The following is a 16,903-nucleotide window of genomic DNA, read 5'->3' as shown; positions in this document are numbered from 1 at the left end:
AAAGAAACAGAGCTTCTGGACCCCCAAAAGCTAAGAAGGAACATTTTTCCATAGCTAATTTCTTGAATAACAAACTGTAGCCTAATTTGCCCCCTTTGAGAAGCTTAAAAAACAAAACTGTCATAATAGGTGAAATAGGAAAGCACTTCTCCTGAAGAGTCTGACTTTTTGCTTAATGACTTGTCTTGTAGCGATCACGTTCCAGGACATATCAAACTGTATTTAGGTGCATACTACAAGAATTGCTAGAGCGAGAAGAAAAGGCAGCCCTCGATATTGATGTGTCCCCCTCTGCTCGGCTAAAACAAGAGACCCGGAGAAAGCTGGCCTACATGTAAGTGTGTGAGGACATTTCACATTATCAGTCAAGGTGTCAGGCCAGACTAAAGATGAAATGTGAATGGCTAGGGATGGTTTAATAAAATCTGAAAGACCAGACAGACAGCCACCCCAAGTCAAGCCCGGAAAGTCTATCTCTCTGAGTTCACTTGTAAGTAGTGAAGCCAGGTGAAGTCATGTGTCAGTACCAGGTGGGTTGGGAAGAAACAGACAAGCACACTATCCAGGAACAAGAAGTGAGCATAATCCAGAAGTCAGATAGAAAATAAAGTTTTGGAAGGAACAGAACAGAAATAAATAGGGAGGCAGCCTCAGAAGGAGTTAAGTTCCCCAAAGAACGGGACTAAGTTATAAGCTAGGGGTCCAGACAAGGAATCAATAAGGGTCAGAAATTCAGACAAACAATAAGCAACAATGGATCAGAAAACCACAAAAGTCACTGGCAATGGCAAAGGCCAGAAGCAGGTGGGGGTAAATAGGGAGGTGTCAGAGATTCAGCTACCACTTGTCAACCTGCTTACACACAAACTTTAAAAAAAAAAATTAATTTATTATTTATTTATTCTGAACATTCTTTTTAAATTTTGATGTCCAAATTCTCTCCTCCTTTCTCTACCCCTACCCCACCCAATGAGATAGTATGCCATATGGTATCATGATACATGTGAAATCATGTAAATAGATGTCCAGATTAGCCACATTTTTTAAAAAATAAAAAAAATAAAGTGAGAAAATTATACTTCACTTTATACTCAGAGTTCATCAGTTCTCTCTCTCTGGAAGTGCAAAGAATTTTTTCGTTATCTTCACTTTGCATCAGTTCATATAAATCTTGCCATGTTTTTCTGAAACCAACTCCCTCATCATTTCTTGTAGCACAAGAGAACTCTGTCACAATCATATACCACAACTTGTTCAGCTGTTCCCCAGTTGCTAAGTATCCCCTCAATTTCCATTTCTTTGCCACCACAAGAAGAGCTGCTAGAAATGTTTTTGTACATATAGATTCTTTTCCTTTTTGTTTGATCTCTTTGGGATAAAGACCTAGAAATGGAATTGTTGGGTCAAAGGGTATGCACAGTTTTATAGCGCTTTGGGCATTGTTTAAAATTATTCTCCAGAACGATTGTACCAGTTCACAAATCCACCAACAGTTCATTAGTGTATCTATGTACCTATTTTCCCTCATCCCCTCCAGCATTTGTCATTTTTTAGCATTGTGAAGTGGTACCTCAGAGTTAACTTAATTTGTATTGCTCTACTCATAGTGATTTCAAGCATTTTTTAATATGACTATAGATAACTTTGTTTCTTCTTCTGAAAACTGCCTGTTTATATCCTGTGACCATTTATCAGTTGAAGAATGGATCTTATTTTTATGTATTTGGCTCAATTTACTATAAATGAGAAATTAGGCCTTTCTCAGAGAAACTTTGTGTCAAATATTTTTTATATTTATTGTCCATAGTACATTTTAGTAAAATGTCATTTCCCTGATTATCTCTTTCAGTTAGGTCTATTTTTGCTTTTGCTTTGTCTGAGATCATGATTGCTACCTCTGCCTTTCTTATTTCAGCTAAAGCATATCAAATTCTGCTCCATCCCTTTATTTTAACTGTATTTGTCTTTCTGTTTCAATGTGTCTCTTGTAAACAACATACTGTTGGATTCTGGTTTTTAATCCATTATGCTATGCACTTCTGTTTTATGGGTGAGCTCATCCCATTCACATTCACAGTTATGACTACTAATTGTGTATTTCCCTCCATCTCATTTTCTTCTGTTTCTTCCTCCCTCCCTCTCTCTCTCTCTCTCTCTCTCTCTCTCTCTGTCTTTCGCTGTCTCTCTGTCTCTGTCTCTGTCTCTGTCTCTGTCTCTCTCTCTCTCTCTCTCTCTCTCTCTCTTTCTCTCTCTCTCTCTCTCTCCTCACAAATCTATTTTGTTTTGAACCATTACTTTCCTTAATCCACCCTCCCCTTTATCATCCCTCCTCCTCCTTTCTCTTATCCTCTTCTCTTCCTGTTTCTCTATAGGGTAAGTTATATTTATATACATAATTGAGTGTATACATATATATATATATATGTTCTTTCCTCTTTTCATCAATTCTGACGAGAGTGAGGTTCAAGCATTTCCCACTACCCCCCTCCCATTTTCCCCTCCATTATAAGAGTTCTTTCTTGCACATCTCTTTTATGTGAGAAAATTTTCCCCATTCTACCTCTCCTTTCCCCCTTCTCCCAGTGCATCCCTCTTTCTCACTCCTTCATGGGGAGATGGGGAAGGGGGGGGAGGGGGGGAGAGAAAGAGAGAGAGAGATCATTCCAACATCGTCAACTCACACTCATGCCCTTTGTCTATGTAAACTCCTTCTCACTGTCCTAGTAGTGATAAAGTTCTTAGGGGTTACATGTATCATCTTCCCCTAGAGGAATGTAAACAATTTAACTTTATTGAGTTCCTTATGATTACCCTCTCATGCTTCCCTTTTTATGCCTCCATTGAGTCTTGTGTTTGAATGTCAGGTTTTCTTTTCAGCTCTGGTCTTTTTATCAGGAGTGTTTGAAAGTTGTCTGTTTCATTAAATACCCATTTCTTTTTCCTGAGGATTATGCTGAGTTTTGCTGGGTAGGTTATTCTTGGTTGTAATTTTAACTCCTTTGCCTTCCAGAATATCCTATTCTAAGCTTTTTGCTCCTTTAACATGGAAGCTGCTGAAGCATGTGTGATTCTGATCCATATGTTTAAATTGCTTCTTTCTAGCTGCTTGAAGTATTTTTCTCTTTGTCCTGGGAGCTCTGGAATTTAGCTATAATGTTAGCTATAATATTCCTGAGGGTTTTCATTTTGGGATCTCTTTCAGGAGGTGATTGATGGATTCTTTCAATTTCTATTTTGTCTTATGCATCTAAGATATAGAGACAATTTTCTTTCATAATTTATTAAAATATGCTGTCTATGTTCTTTCTTTGATCATGACTTTGAGGTAGTTCAATAATTCTTAAATTACCTCTCCTTGATTTATTATACAGGTGAGGTTTTTTTTCTGATGAGATAGTTCACAATTTCTTTTTTTTAATTCTTTGGACTTTATTTTATTGTTTCTCAGTTTCTCATGGAGTCAAGGGTTTCCACTTGCCAAATTCTAATTTTTAAGGAATTATTTTCTTCAGTGAGATTTTCTACCTCTTTTTCCATTTGACCAATTCTGCAGTTTAAGGAATTCTTTTCACTCATTTTTCTGGCCTATTTTTTTAACTTTGAACTTTATTTTAAAGCTCATAAGACTATGGACACTGTTCACCTGGTGATGGGGAGACACTAGCCCAAGCTTCAGGCTTTTTCATACTACTGTTTCAGAGCTATTTCTGGGGGTCTGAATGTTTTGGTGCCTCCAAAGTGATGTGATCTTGGGGTTCTCCTACTCTGCATTCTGATCTTTACACAGGAAGGACCCTTAGTCCCCTGTAGCCATAGGTGCTAGCATTCCTTGTTCATTGAGTACTGTTACCAGGGTCCCAGCTCCCCTGTGACAGACCATCAGTGCTCCTCTCCTCCCTGTAACTGTAACCCAGAACTGTGTATGAGCAGTAGAGCCGCCAATCAATGTCAGCTGTACCCAGTGCCAGCAAAAGGTTCCCTGTAATCTCTTTCTGACCAGTTGTCTGACCTCCTTACTATCTCTGGGCTGTGAGCTGCTGCTTCCGCTGCTACTGTTGTGGTTTCTGGGCTCTAGACAGGCCTCCAACCTACTGTCACAGACTTCTGCCAACCTCTTAAGTTTTCTTAGGCTAGAAAAATATTTCACTCTGACCTTCTGAAATCTCTACCTCTTCAAAAATTTGATATGAGGTATTATTTTAAAGTTTTTGGAGGAGAATATTAGAAGAGTTTAGTGGGTGGCTGCCTCTAATCCTCCATCTTGGCTCCACCCTGCACAGAAACTTTGGAAAGCCTTCTGCTTAAAGTGGCATTATCCAGAAGGACTTACTGTCATTTGTAACTAGAAGAATTTCACTGTGTACTCTCTGTTGCAGATTCCTTATCAAAGTGCTTAGCCTATTGCTAGCAGTGATTCATAAGGAATCCCATGGTACCACCTAAGAAATGCCCATACTACAGATCTCTGTTCCATATTATCTAATCTTTTAACCACTTGAAATTGGAGAGTTAAGTCATAGTATTAGAGATTTAGAGCCAGAAGGGACCTTAGAGGCCACTGAGTCTTGCCTCTTTCATTTTATAATTAAGGAAACTGAGGGAGACCTTTACAGGTTAAGTGATTTGCCCAGTCACACAGTGAGTGTCTAAAGAATGATTTGAACTCAAGTATTCCTGACTCAAACTCCATCACTCTATCCATTATGCCACCAGGCTATATGGGCTCAATATTGAGACATACAGCAAAGGGTGAATCTTTAGTACATTCAAAATCATATAATCTACAAAACAGATTTCCTTCATATTTGATAAGTGTCGCTACCCTTCCCAACTTCAACTTCATTGCCGTTGTTCCTTCTTGCCATATCACATCAGATCCTGAGATGGCAATATACCAATGTAGTAGTAACACTATTATATCATCAGGATGATAATAGAGCATTCTAGAAATGCAGCCTTATCTATTCCATTTTATATTTCTATCTTGTTTTTTGGTGTCATCAACAAACGTTCTCAAGATAATATGACTTAGTTAGACTGATAAACTCGGTTAAACTCTCTGAATTCTTATTTTGTTTCTTTTGAGGAGCTAGTCAACATGCATTCATGAAGAGTCTACTCTTCACCAGGCACTGTGCTAATTAAGCACTAGAGAAGAGCCCTGGCTTTATCATGTCCCTCCTGCCTTCCCCCGCAGCAGCATTGTGTCCCACTCTGGGCCCTGCCTTACCCTTCATAACCTCAGGCCAAATCTCCCCAGTCTGCTTGCATTCCTGTGCCCTCAAAGCTCCTCACAGTTCCAGTTCAGTCAGTTTCTTTCATTCATGCAACAACATTGACTAAGCATTTACTCTATACAGCACGTTGGGCTAAGGACTGACGGAAAGAGGCAGGGGCAAAACAATGGTTAGATAAAACAAAGATACTTGACTTCCAAAACTCCCTCAGTTCCCCAAGTACATTGGACTTGTGGCTGAATCTCACTTCTTGAGAGGCAACTCAGACTTTATGAACCCAAGTTTTGACCCTATTTCTACTCCAATGCTTTTTACCTCTGACCTTTCTGTTGCATGACATATCACAGTTACTAACTTTGTCTCATCAATAGAAACTCTGACCTACTCACCCAAGGATTTTCCAGTTGTAGCATTCTTTAATTTCACCACACCAGGAAGTTTTCATCCACCCCCTACAGCTGTCATATACACCAGCCCAGAATAGGTTACAACCTCTCCTTAGGCTAAGGGCCTTCATGAATCAGTCACAGAAATCTCTCTCTTACATGGTCTCCGGAGGAAACCTAATTTACTCTCATGGCTTTAATTACCACATCTATGTGGATGACTTCTAAAACTTCACTAATCCTCCCAGAACTGTAGTCTCTTAATTCCATTTGAATTTCCTCTGAGCATTCTCCATTTTATTAAAGACATTCCTAAAATATGGGACCCAGAATGGAACACGATACTCTAGATGTATCTGAGCAGGACAAAGTACATTGGACTATCATTCTTCTCCCTGGTCCTAATCACTATATCTCCCCAAAGAGCCTAAAATTATATTAAATTTGGGGGCCACCATATCAAACCCCTGGCTCACATTGAGCTTGAGTATAGACCTCAACACTTTTAAAAATTGAATTTATTTGTAAAGATCTTGTTGAAGCACATTAGCTTTCAGCTTTGTATCATCTAGAAACTTGATAAGAATGTCTTCTACTCCCATATCTAAGACATTTATAAACATGTTAAAACTGTACAGATCTTTGGGGTGCTTTGCTAAGGATCTTTCAAGTTTTCATTGAACTCTTAATGATGATTCTTTGGGTTCAACTAAATCTGAATTCAACAAATGGTTTCTCAGAGCACACCCCAATCTCACCATCTTGTGTATTATAATAGAATCATTTGTTTTATGAAAATCTAGGTAAAGTATGGTAGCAAAGAGCTGAGAACAAAATAGGTGCTCATCAACTGGGAAAAAAACAAATAAAATGTGCTACGTGAATGTAATGAGATATTTAGAGAAATACAAGAGTTTCTATAAATGGATCTAGAGTGACATAGGTAGAAATAGGAACACAAGACTTATGACAATACAAATAAAAATAACTAAAAAAAAATCTCCAGCTGAACTTTAGCACTGCTGCCATTTTTCTTCGAGGATCATACCATGACTGATTTTGCATCCTCCATTACCTGCCTTGGCTTCCAGCTTCTGTCTTTCCTTTTGTTCTTCCCAATTTTGATTTTATTATATTTTTATTATACATAGGTTGTTTGGAGAAGTTCATGTGAATCCAGATCAGATTTTTTCAACAATTCCTTCTTTCTCTTCACAATGGAATGTTCTTTTCTCTTATATCTTCAGCACCATATTCTTGAGAGCTACTCATCCCTCCTGGGTCAATTCCCTTTGTTAAATTTGTTAAATTTCATATATACTATCCTAACTATCTTTCCTCTGAACCCTTTGAAATCTACTTTCCCAAAATCTAGGATACATTCCAGATGTGCCCAGTCTTTCTCTCCTTGTTTGTCATAAATTCTAAGATGAAGTCATTCATTCACCTCCACCAAGGGTCCCATCGGTTCCAATTCAGCAACTAGTTCTTCCTTGTTGGTGAGAAGCTGATCCAAAATAGAAATTTTCCCCTTGTTGGTTTCTCCACCCTTTGAAGATGAAATTACCATCAAGGCAAGTCAGGAAATTATTTACAGCTCTGTTTTTGGCAGAGAGAGAGAGAGCTCCAGCAGATGTTCTGATAATTGAAGTACCCCTCCCCCAACTACTTTATCATGCCTCACTCCATGCCAGGCTTGTGTTCTATTTCCCAAACTCTTCAACTATTTCCTCTTCCTGCCCAGGTGCAGTCTACTCTGATGACAATATTGCTTCTGCCTCACTGCAATAGCAAATATTTTCAAATTATACCTGGTTAAAATGGATTAGGAGGGGGAGAAGAAAGGTGGAAAAGGAGATGTCCCAAAAGAAGTTATTAGTAGCCTCAAGGGAAGGAAGAAGGCTGTATGTTCATGTGTGTGTGTGTTGGGGGTATGGGGTGAATGCAACTAAGACAAGCAAAGGCTTTCCCATGCTATTCCTTGGTCATGAGGGGGTCTCGGTTGGGGCCTCACCACACTCCTTTTTTCTAAATTATTGTGGAGATTGGAATCCAGAGAGACCCGAGGTTCAAATCCCGCTTGTAACACGAGCTTTGTGTTGTGAGGATCCAATGACAGAATGGGTGTAATCAGTCTTAAATAATAAAGCACTATGAAGATCAGCTGTTTTTATAATTTCTGCTGGAAATTCCAATAGGCTGTGGGGAAAGGAGAAGTATGTGGTACCACTCTGTATTGTATGGAGAAAGGGGAGGTGGGGAAGCACAATAAAAGGGAAAGGGAGAAAAATAAAGAGAGAGAGGGATTGAGGGAAATGAAAACTAAATTAAAATTAGAGTGAGATTCAATAGGATAGAGATACCTAGGTAAATAGAGGCGACAGTGGCTGTGTTTGCATATTCAGAGTGTTGCTCATCGTACTAATTATTCACCTTATTAACTACATTCACAGACCTTCAATTTGCTTTTAATAAGGGCAGCCCTCCCAGATGAAAATTATTCTTGGAGTTGGACTTGGAGTTGGACCTTCCAGAGGTTCAAGTGAAATTAATTTGAGGACTGGAAGATACTCTGCCACTCTCCCCTGGGAGGGAAAACAACTGACCTGACCTCAGTTTTCTTCTCATCTATAAGATGAGAGGACTGAACTAGATGAAGTCTATGGTCCTTTCTAGCTTTGAGCCAGTGGTTCCCCTTTCAGTTTCCTGTGGTCTTCTACTGAATCACCTAACCATTTGCGAGGCCAGTACCACAGCCCCTTCCACTTTCGATTAGCTTTGCTACATTTCCCCTCAAGGAATACTGTTGAGTCCCCATAAAGCCCAGGTAACTTTTAATTATTCAGGATTCGGTGAGTTACCTGTTCAGTATCCAAGACTTTTTTAAAGTTTTTTTCCCTTCTTTAAAAAAACTTTTTTGGATGTCTTTCACACATTTTTTAAATTTGTTGAAACTTTAGAGGAAAAGGGGAAAAAATGAAAATTAAATTACTCCATTTTGCTGCTTACTCGTTGATAAATTTGGTCATAGGTTTAAAGGGAAGAAGGAGGCTAGATGGAATAACTAAGAAATGGTCCCCTTATCAGAAGCCATGGTATGGAGTCCATAAGCAAGAGAAGGGCAGCTAGGTGGCGCTGTAGTGTATAGAGTGCTGGGTCTGAAGTCAGGAAGACTCATTTTCCTGAGTTCAAATCCAGCCTCAGATACTTACTAGCACTTACTGTGTGACCCTGGGCAAGTCATTTAGCCCTGTTTGCCTCAGTTTTCTCATCTGTAAAATGAACTGGAGAAGGAAATGGCAAATCACTCCAGAATCTTTGCCAAGAAATCCGCCAAAACTCATGGAGAGTTGGATATAACTCCAAAAACTGATTAAACAACCACAAAAATGTCAAGAGATGACTTCCCTCCCCAGAGTCCACAGGAGTGTTCAACCGGAAAGGGGAGGGGAGATAGTGTGAATAAAGGGCACTGCCATTATTTCAGTTGCCAACAAGGCAAGTGTGGGATTACCCTAATCCTTTATATGCATACGTGTACTGACTCCTGCCTCCAACTTTTTTATGCCACCTCCTTTTTTCCATCAATATTGCCTTTAATACTCATTTTTACTTATTTTCCCCAGATGAAAATGTTAGAAAACATAATCTGGGTTTTATTGTTGTTCTTTTTTTAAAAAAACTATTGAGAGTGATATTTGGAATTATCCAGCACTTAAATTTCTAAAAAATATTTGATGCTATCCCATTTGAGTCTCACAACAGTCCTGGAAAGAAGATGCTATTACCCCCACTTTACAAATGGGGAAACTGAGGCACAGGAAGGTTTAAAATTATTTGCTCAGAGTCACACAGTCAGGAAGATTGGGGTTGCTTACTAGCACCTCTAAGTTGGGATTTGAACCCCAATTTTCCTAACTGGGAGCTCAACACTCTGTCTACTATATCAGCCTGTGTCAAATGAATCTCAGCTTCTGCATCCTCTTCAATCAAATCAGAGTGACCTCATTTGACTAGCTCCCTTTAGTTCCTGATGCTTTGTCCTCCTCTCCCTTACTTTCTACATACAGTCACCCTCCCTCCACACGCATTTCTCTAAATAGAATGACAGCCTAGGAAATTATTTTAGTCCCAAGAAAAGTAATTACAAATAAAATAAAAATTGTCATGGAGACAGGGAGCCAAGAATCCTTCCATTCTCTGTTCCTCCTTTGTTAAGCATGAAGCATCAATGAAAAAAGATTAGCATTCTTAGGAAAGTAAACTAATACAGAAAGGATGCAACTATTTTCTAGTAAAGGCTATTAGCTTTCTGATGTTATGGTGAATTCGATTATTAACTTTTCTTTAAGTAATGTAAACTTTGAACCTCAAATATGGGTCATCACAGGACCTCCTCTCATCTCCATTTAGGCCCATTTACAGAGAATCTGTCTTCAAAAGCACAGAGAAAGCCTGCAAAATCTAGAGATATGGTCTTCAATTCACAAAAATTCATAGCTGAGAGGGATTTCAAAAATCCCTTATTCACCCCCAACCTGAATAGGAATTTACTGTGACATCCCTGTAACAAGGGACCATACAAGCCTTCACTTGAAGACCTTCATTAAGAGGACACTCACAGGGCAGCTAGATGGCTCAGTGGATAGAGCACCAGCCCCAGAATTGAGGACCTGAGTTCAAATTTGGTCTCAGACATAACGCTTACCAGCTGTGTGACCCTAGGCAAGTCACCCCACCCCAATTGACTTGTCCCCCAAAGAAAAAGAAGAGGGTACTCACCATGTCCCAAAGCAGTTTGGCTAATATTTGAACAGCTCTAATTGTTAGAAAATGTTAGAGCCAAATTTCTACCCATTGATCTTCATTCTGCCGTCTAGGTTTTGTTGTTCACTCATGTCCAACTCTTTGTGACCCTGTTAGGGGTTTTCTTGGCAAAGATACTAGAGTGGTTTGCCATTTTCTTCTCCAGCATATTTAACAGATGAGGAACTGAGGCAAACAAAGTTAAGTGACTTGCCCAGGGTCACACAGATAAGAAGTGTCTGAGGTCAGATTTGAATCTTCCTGACTTCATGCTTGGCACTCTATATACTGTGCCATCTATGACCAAGCAGAAATAAGTCTAATCTTTCTTGTATGCAACAGCCTGTAAGATATATGATGACTGAATTCATGTCTCTTCCCAATCTTCTCTCCTCTAGGCTAAATATATTCAATTCTTTTCATTGCTTTTCATGTGCTTTCTAATTCTCTTCCATACTGTTTGCCTTTCAATGGATAATATTGAGGCAATATCACACAGCAAGGGAAGGGAGTTGAACCTGGAGTCAGGGGACAAGTTTTCCAATTCCAGCCTTGCTACTTATAAATTATATGCCACAATCTCACTAGCTCTTATCTCTTCTCTTTTTTCCCTCCTACTTAATAGTATTTTATTTTTTTCTGATTACATGTATAGCTAGTTTTCCACATTCACTTTTATTAGATGATCTCATCTCTTCTCTAAAGAATGAGGGGGACTCTGCTAGTTATCCTGACATGTCTTGCCACTGGATTCCAATGACCCTGGAGGAGAAAGTGAGGCTGATGACTTTGTACAACCCTGCCTCACTTAAATCCAAATTTGCAAGTCAAGACATTATCCTTGTGATGTCACTGGTCCTCTTCAAGAACGAAGTATGAACAATAACATCCTATGTTATTTATTTTGTGTGGCTTTTAAATTTAAATTTCAAAATAGGATTATTTCTCAGTAAATTAAATATTTTCTTGGCATCTTACATTTGCAGATTTGTTTTTGTTTTAGTTCAATTATCAGTTATCCAGGCTCAGGGGACTGATCTCCTAACTCTAACATGGACCCAAGGTAAAGGAGACAGAAGGGTTCTTGATGCTACTGTCAAGGATATAGCTCTTCTCAACTTGCCACACAAATTTATCATGGCTAAACTCCTTTGGCATTCTGTCCAAGTCCCTTAGGTAACTGCAGCAGAGCTTGAGATCCTTGGAGAATCCTCACAGCATTGAGGACTCCAAGGGAGAATTACTTAGATCTCTTATCCTACAGATGACCCCATATACAGCATGAGGTCTAGGTTCCCAAGATCTTCAGAAGAAACCCTGCTTCTCCCTGCTTCTGTGTACTAGCTGCAGACAACTTTAGTATGGAATAATCTCAGGTGTCACCTCTGGTGCTATTGGCTGCAGCTGCTGCCTTCCTCATCACACAGCTTGACTGGATTATATACCTGCTATTGTAATTACAGGAGTGAACAACTCAAACCCACAAAGAATCTCAAAACCCTATTTTAGCCACTGTTTAAACCTGATCTATACCATACTTTTTATCGGAATTTCTAATAAAAAGCATTAATGCGTTCATTTGCATTTCAAGGCCCTTCTTGACCTACTTTCTGCTGCAGGTGCCAGTGAAATGAGAAAAATTTCAAAGGGATAAAGCAAAATAAAAAAGAGAGAGAGCCTTAGGATAATCCACGACATTGTCTGGCCCTGGATAATGGGGAGGTTGCTTTACTTTTTGTGGCTTATTTTTTCCAATTCACATTTGTAGTTTCATTTTCTTCTATGACTAGTTCCTAGATAAGAGTTCTTTTCCCATTTTCTTACTATCCACTCTATTGCCCTGGTAACTTTACAGAATACTCTTGATACTTTCAAATGTATCTAAATCCAAAGTGTTTATTTTATTTCTGTAATGAAAGTCATCAAAAACAGAACTTTTTTTCTAATCTTAATCCATTTGTATCATAAATTTTTATTCCACCATTAAAGGTATTAATGACAGCTACTTATTTACAGTCTTGGGAGAAAGAAAGAAAGGAAGGAAGGAAGGAAGGAAGGAAGGAAGGAAGGAAGGAAGGAAGGAAGGAAGGAAGGAAGGAAGGAAGGAAGGAAGGAAGGAAGGAGAGAAAGAAACAAACATGAAGAGAGAAAGAAAGAAAAAAGAAAAGAAAAAAAGGAGGGAGAAGAAGGAGGAAGGAAAGGAAGAAGAAAAGGGAAGGAAGAAAGAGAAAAAAGAAAGAAAGCCATTCTTTCATTTATCTAAGGACACTAATGTATAGAATGATAATCTCTAGGGTTGTGAAGCTTTAAATTATTCTCAGAATGTCTAGGCCATATGCTATAAAATATTAAAACAAATTTAATCAGCATTTTTAAAACCTGCATATGTTTCTTTTAGGTTTAAAACCAATTTTGAAAGATACAAGGATGTTTTTAGACGGATTCTGAAGAGAAGAAGTGAGTAGTTCTGCTTTTCTAAGTAAATAGAGTCTGTCACACCCAAGGCATGTAAGGGGTTTGGTCGAACTGGCCCCTGTAAACAAAGCTCTCTAGCTTTGGCTGTCAAGGATACTAACAAATAAACGTAAGTAGCTAAGCTTCCCAAGAGAAACACTAACCTAGGATCAGCAAAAAACTGACTATATGGAGCCCTGGGAATCATGTCAACAAGATGAAGTTGCGGGTAGGTGAAAAGAGCTTTGTCAGTAGGCCATGGGTGCCAGTGATTTATCTGAGACTGTCAATCAGTTAATCAGTGAACAACATGATCAGACGTGGTCTTTAGGAAAATCCCTTTAGTTGTGTGGAACTTGGATTAGAGGGTGGAGAGGCTTGAGGCAGGGAGCACAATTAGGAGGCTATCACAATAGTCTAAGTAAAAGGTAAAGAGGAACCAGCCTATGGTGGTAGCCCCAAGCATAGAAAGAGGGAGACTGACGTCAAAGGCCATGCAGGTAGATTTGACAAGACTTGGCAAACTGTATTAAGCACTGGTGATACAAAGAAAGCAAAAGATAATCCTTTCTTCAAGGAGCGCACAGTCTAACCAGGGAGATAACACACTTGCAGACATGCTACACAGAGAATAAATTCAAGATAGTCAATGGGAAGAAGGATGGATTATCTCCTGTAGAATGATGCCAAGCAGGAAAGGCTTCCTCTTAGAAGGTGAGGTTTTACCTGGGACTTGAAGGAAACCAGGAGGCAGCGATAAGGAAGAGAGCATTCTAGGCATGAGGAACGATCAATAAAAATGTCCAAAACTGAGAAATGGAGCGTCTTGTGCAAGGAACCACAAGAATCAAAGAATTCGTGGGAGAGTGTAAGACATCAAATCAGAAAAGAAGGAAGGTCAAGGTTATGAAGGGCTTTGAACGCCAATGAAAGAATTTTATATTTGATCCTGAAAGGTGATTGGGAGCCACTGAAGTTTATTGAATTGGGAGGGGAGGCAGGGTGTGACATGGTCAGACCTGCTCTTTAAGAAGACCACTTTGGTCATTAAGTGGACAACGGACTGGAGTGGGAAGAGATTTGAGGCAGATAGATCAACCCATGGATTTTGCAACAGTCCAAGAGTGAGGTGATAAGAGCTTATACCAAGGTGGAAGCAAGTGTCAGAAAAGCGAAGGGAACATACATGAAAGATGTTACAAAGGTAAAATTGACAGCTCTTATCACAGATAGGATATGGGAAGTAGAAGAAAGTAAGAATTCAAGGATGATACCTAGATTACCGACAGGGATAACTGTGAAAATAGTGGTACCCTCAGCATCAGTGTTCTCAGGTGAAAGAGGGGGAGGCAAGAGATGGGTGAATATTGCGGAAAGATCATTACGTATTATATATTATTATAGATAAATTTATTATACAATATATTATATTTTTATAGCATATAATAACTTATTATTCTATTCTGATTTTATACATTATATAATTATATTATATTATATATATTATAATTATTGCTCTGATTTATGAACGCAGCCTCCATTAATTTGTTTGTTTGAGTGTACTTTTATTTGTTACAAGGGGCAGTCTTCAGGAAGAGACAGTCAACAAGCATTTATTAAACTCTTACTATATGCTAAGCACTGGAGTGTTTAAAAGAAAGGGGGGGGGGGTTGAAAACATGGCCTTAGTCCTCAACAAGCTCCCATTCCAATGGAAGAGACAACATACAAAGAATTGGGTACATACAAGACATGTGCAGAGTAAATGGAAAGTAATGAAGGCCTCCAAGGAGTGGGGGTGGGGCGGGGCGGGGGGAAACTGCTGAAAAAGCCTCTTGCAGAAGGTAAGATTTCAGTCAATTCTTGAAGGAAGCCAGGGAAGCCAGGAGGCAGAGATTAGGAGAGACAGCACTCCAGTGGAGAGAAAGTTGAAGCAGGAAGACCAACCAGCAGGCTGTCACGATAGTCCAGGAGTGAGGAGGTGAAGGCCTGAGTGAGGGTAGCAGCTATGTGAGTGGAAAGAAGAGAACCTATACAGGAAGGAAAGATGTAGAAGGAAAGATAAGGAGCTCTGCTTTGGACAGGTTGAATTTGAAGTTTCTATGGGACATCCAGTTTGAGATGTTCAATAGGCACCTGGTGTTGGTGGTGTTTGTCTTTTCTTCTCAAAGAGGACCATGACATCAGGAAGGTGATGCCATGACTTGCAAGTGAATTGGATTTAAGTGAGGCAGGACTATGCAAAGTCACCAGTCTCACTTTCTTCTCTGGAGCCATCTTGGTCCAGTGGCCAGATATAGATCAGAGCAACTAGACATGGACCCCAGGCAGCTGGAGATCGGGAGAAATGTTAGGGATGAATAAATAGATCTTAGAATTATCTGTATTGAGATATTGATTTAATCTATAAGAGTTGATGAGAATACCAAGCTAGACCATATAGAGAGAAGACAAGGCCCAGGACAGATATTTGGAGGATACTCACAGTTAATGTGTATGACCTGGATAAAGATTCAATAAAGAAGAATGAAAAGAAGTCAGAAAGGTGAAATAACTAGGAAATGAGAGTATCACTAAAACCTAGGGAGAAAAGAGTACCAAGGAGAAGAGAGGTGATTAACAGGGTCAAAAGCCATGGAGAGGTCAAGGAGGATGAGGATTGTGGAGAAAGCCATTAGATTTTGCAATTAAGAGATCATTGGTAACTCATCATTAGCTAATTAACTATTAATTACTCATCTAGATCAGTAGTGACATCATTAATTAAGTCAAACTGCAGAGAGTTTAGAAGAGAGTGAAAAGAGAGTTTACACCAATTGTGCATAGTTTTCTCAAGGAATTTAGCCATGAAAGGAAAGAGAGACATAGGGCAACATCTAGTGGGGATGAATGGATCAAATGGGAGGGGTTTTGGGGGGACAGGAGTATGTCTGTAGCCAGAAGGCAAGTAGCCAAAATAGGGGGGAACTGAACATAAAGAGAGAATGGAGATGTTAGAAGCAGTATTAAAAAAAGCATCAACAAAATATTAAAAAATACTTGTTCTGATTAGTTTTTGCCAAGTAACTGCAGCAAATAAACTCAAACCTACCCTGAAAACAAATAAGGCTCTTAAATTCTCCTTAAGCCTCAAGTTGCTGCTGATCATTATCTCATATAGGTGCCTCAGAAAAAAATATAACAGATGGAAAAGTTTTCAGGAGTCAAGGGCCCTGGGTTCAAATCTTACCTTGGGCATTTGTTAACTGTGTAACTCTGTGCAATTCATTTAATCTGTGCCCCAGTTACCTCAGCTACAAAATGGGGGATGGAACTAGATGACCTCTGAAGTCCATTCCAAGCTCCAAATCGATGAGCTTAGGAAGTATTGGCTGAGGGATCCTGTTCCTTTTTCCAAACCCAGGAAAGTTTCACTAAGTCTTATTCTTCCTCCATCACAGGGCCCACCCCAACAGTTCTAGCAAATTATACAGATGAGATAAATATAGAAGACTATCGTGTAATCCCCGTTCCAGAAGAATCTCCTGTTCCCTCTGTCCATGAATTGGTAGAAATGGATGAAGAGTGGTTAGAAGAAGTTACTAAGGTAGGCAATAATATTGGAATTCCTTCATTGCTTTGCACAGGTTAATCTGCTAAAGGCAGAACTCTGTGGGGAGGAGAGAGAGGAGAGAGATGGAGACAATTTAAAACTCAAAAGCTCATGGAAGTGAATGCTGAAAACTAAAAATTAACTAATTAATAAATTTAAAAAAATAAAAAAAAATAAAGGCAGAATTCTGTCCATACTTATCAAGGAATGATAAAAACTAGCACAAGTTTAGGGTTGAATTTGGTGAAGTAAAGACTCTGAAACAGACAAAAATGACTTACTGGGACAGCCAAGCACAGAATAGGAGGGTATGGACAGATGCAGTCAGAGATAGAGCCAAATGAGGCCTCCCTTGACTCTATGGTCCAGCTGTCATTGGAAACCTGATGAGGACTGAAATATGTCATCCAGTCAAAGGCACAAAGCCA

At 39.2% G+C, this 16,903-nt stretch overlaps 1 protein-coding gene across 3 annotated transcripts in view; it reads left to right on the top strand.

Moving 5' to 3' along the window:
* Nucleotides 1–16,903, top strand: part of ERICH6B (glutamate rich 6B) — a 99,248-nt gene that overhangs the window by 67,504 nt on the left and 14,841 nt on the right. For all 3 annotated transcript variants that reach the window (XM_072617200.1, XM_072617201.1, XM_072617199.1), the window contains 3 exons: nucleotides 192–334; nucleotides 12,828–12,886; nucleotides 16,324–16,469. In XM_072617200.1, the coding sequence (XP_072473301.1) occupies nucleotides 192–334; nucleotides 12,828–12,886; nucleotides 16,324–16,469 (348 nt within the window). The remainder of the gene's footprint in view (nucleotides 1–191; nucleotides 335–12,827; nucleotides 12,887–16,323; nucleotides 16,470–16,903) is intronic.

The sequence above is a fragment of the Notamacropus eugenii genome, chromosome 6, assembly GCF_028372415.1.
Source record: "Notamacropus eugenii isolate mMacEug1 chromosome 6, mMacEug1.pri_v2, whole genome shotgun sequence".
NCBI classification, from domain to species: Eukaryota; Metazoa; Chordata; class Mammalia; order Diprotodontia; family Macropodidae; genus Notamacropus; species Notamacropus eugenii.
Note: the sequence above shows the minus strand (reverse complement) of the source record. Positions and strands in the feature narration are given on the sequence as shown.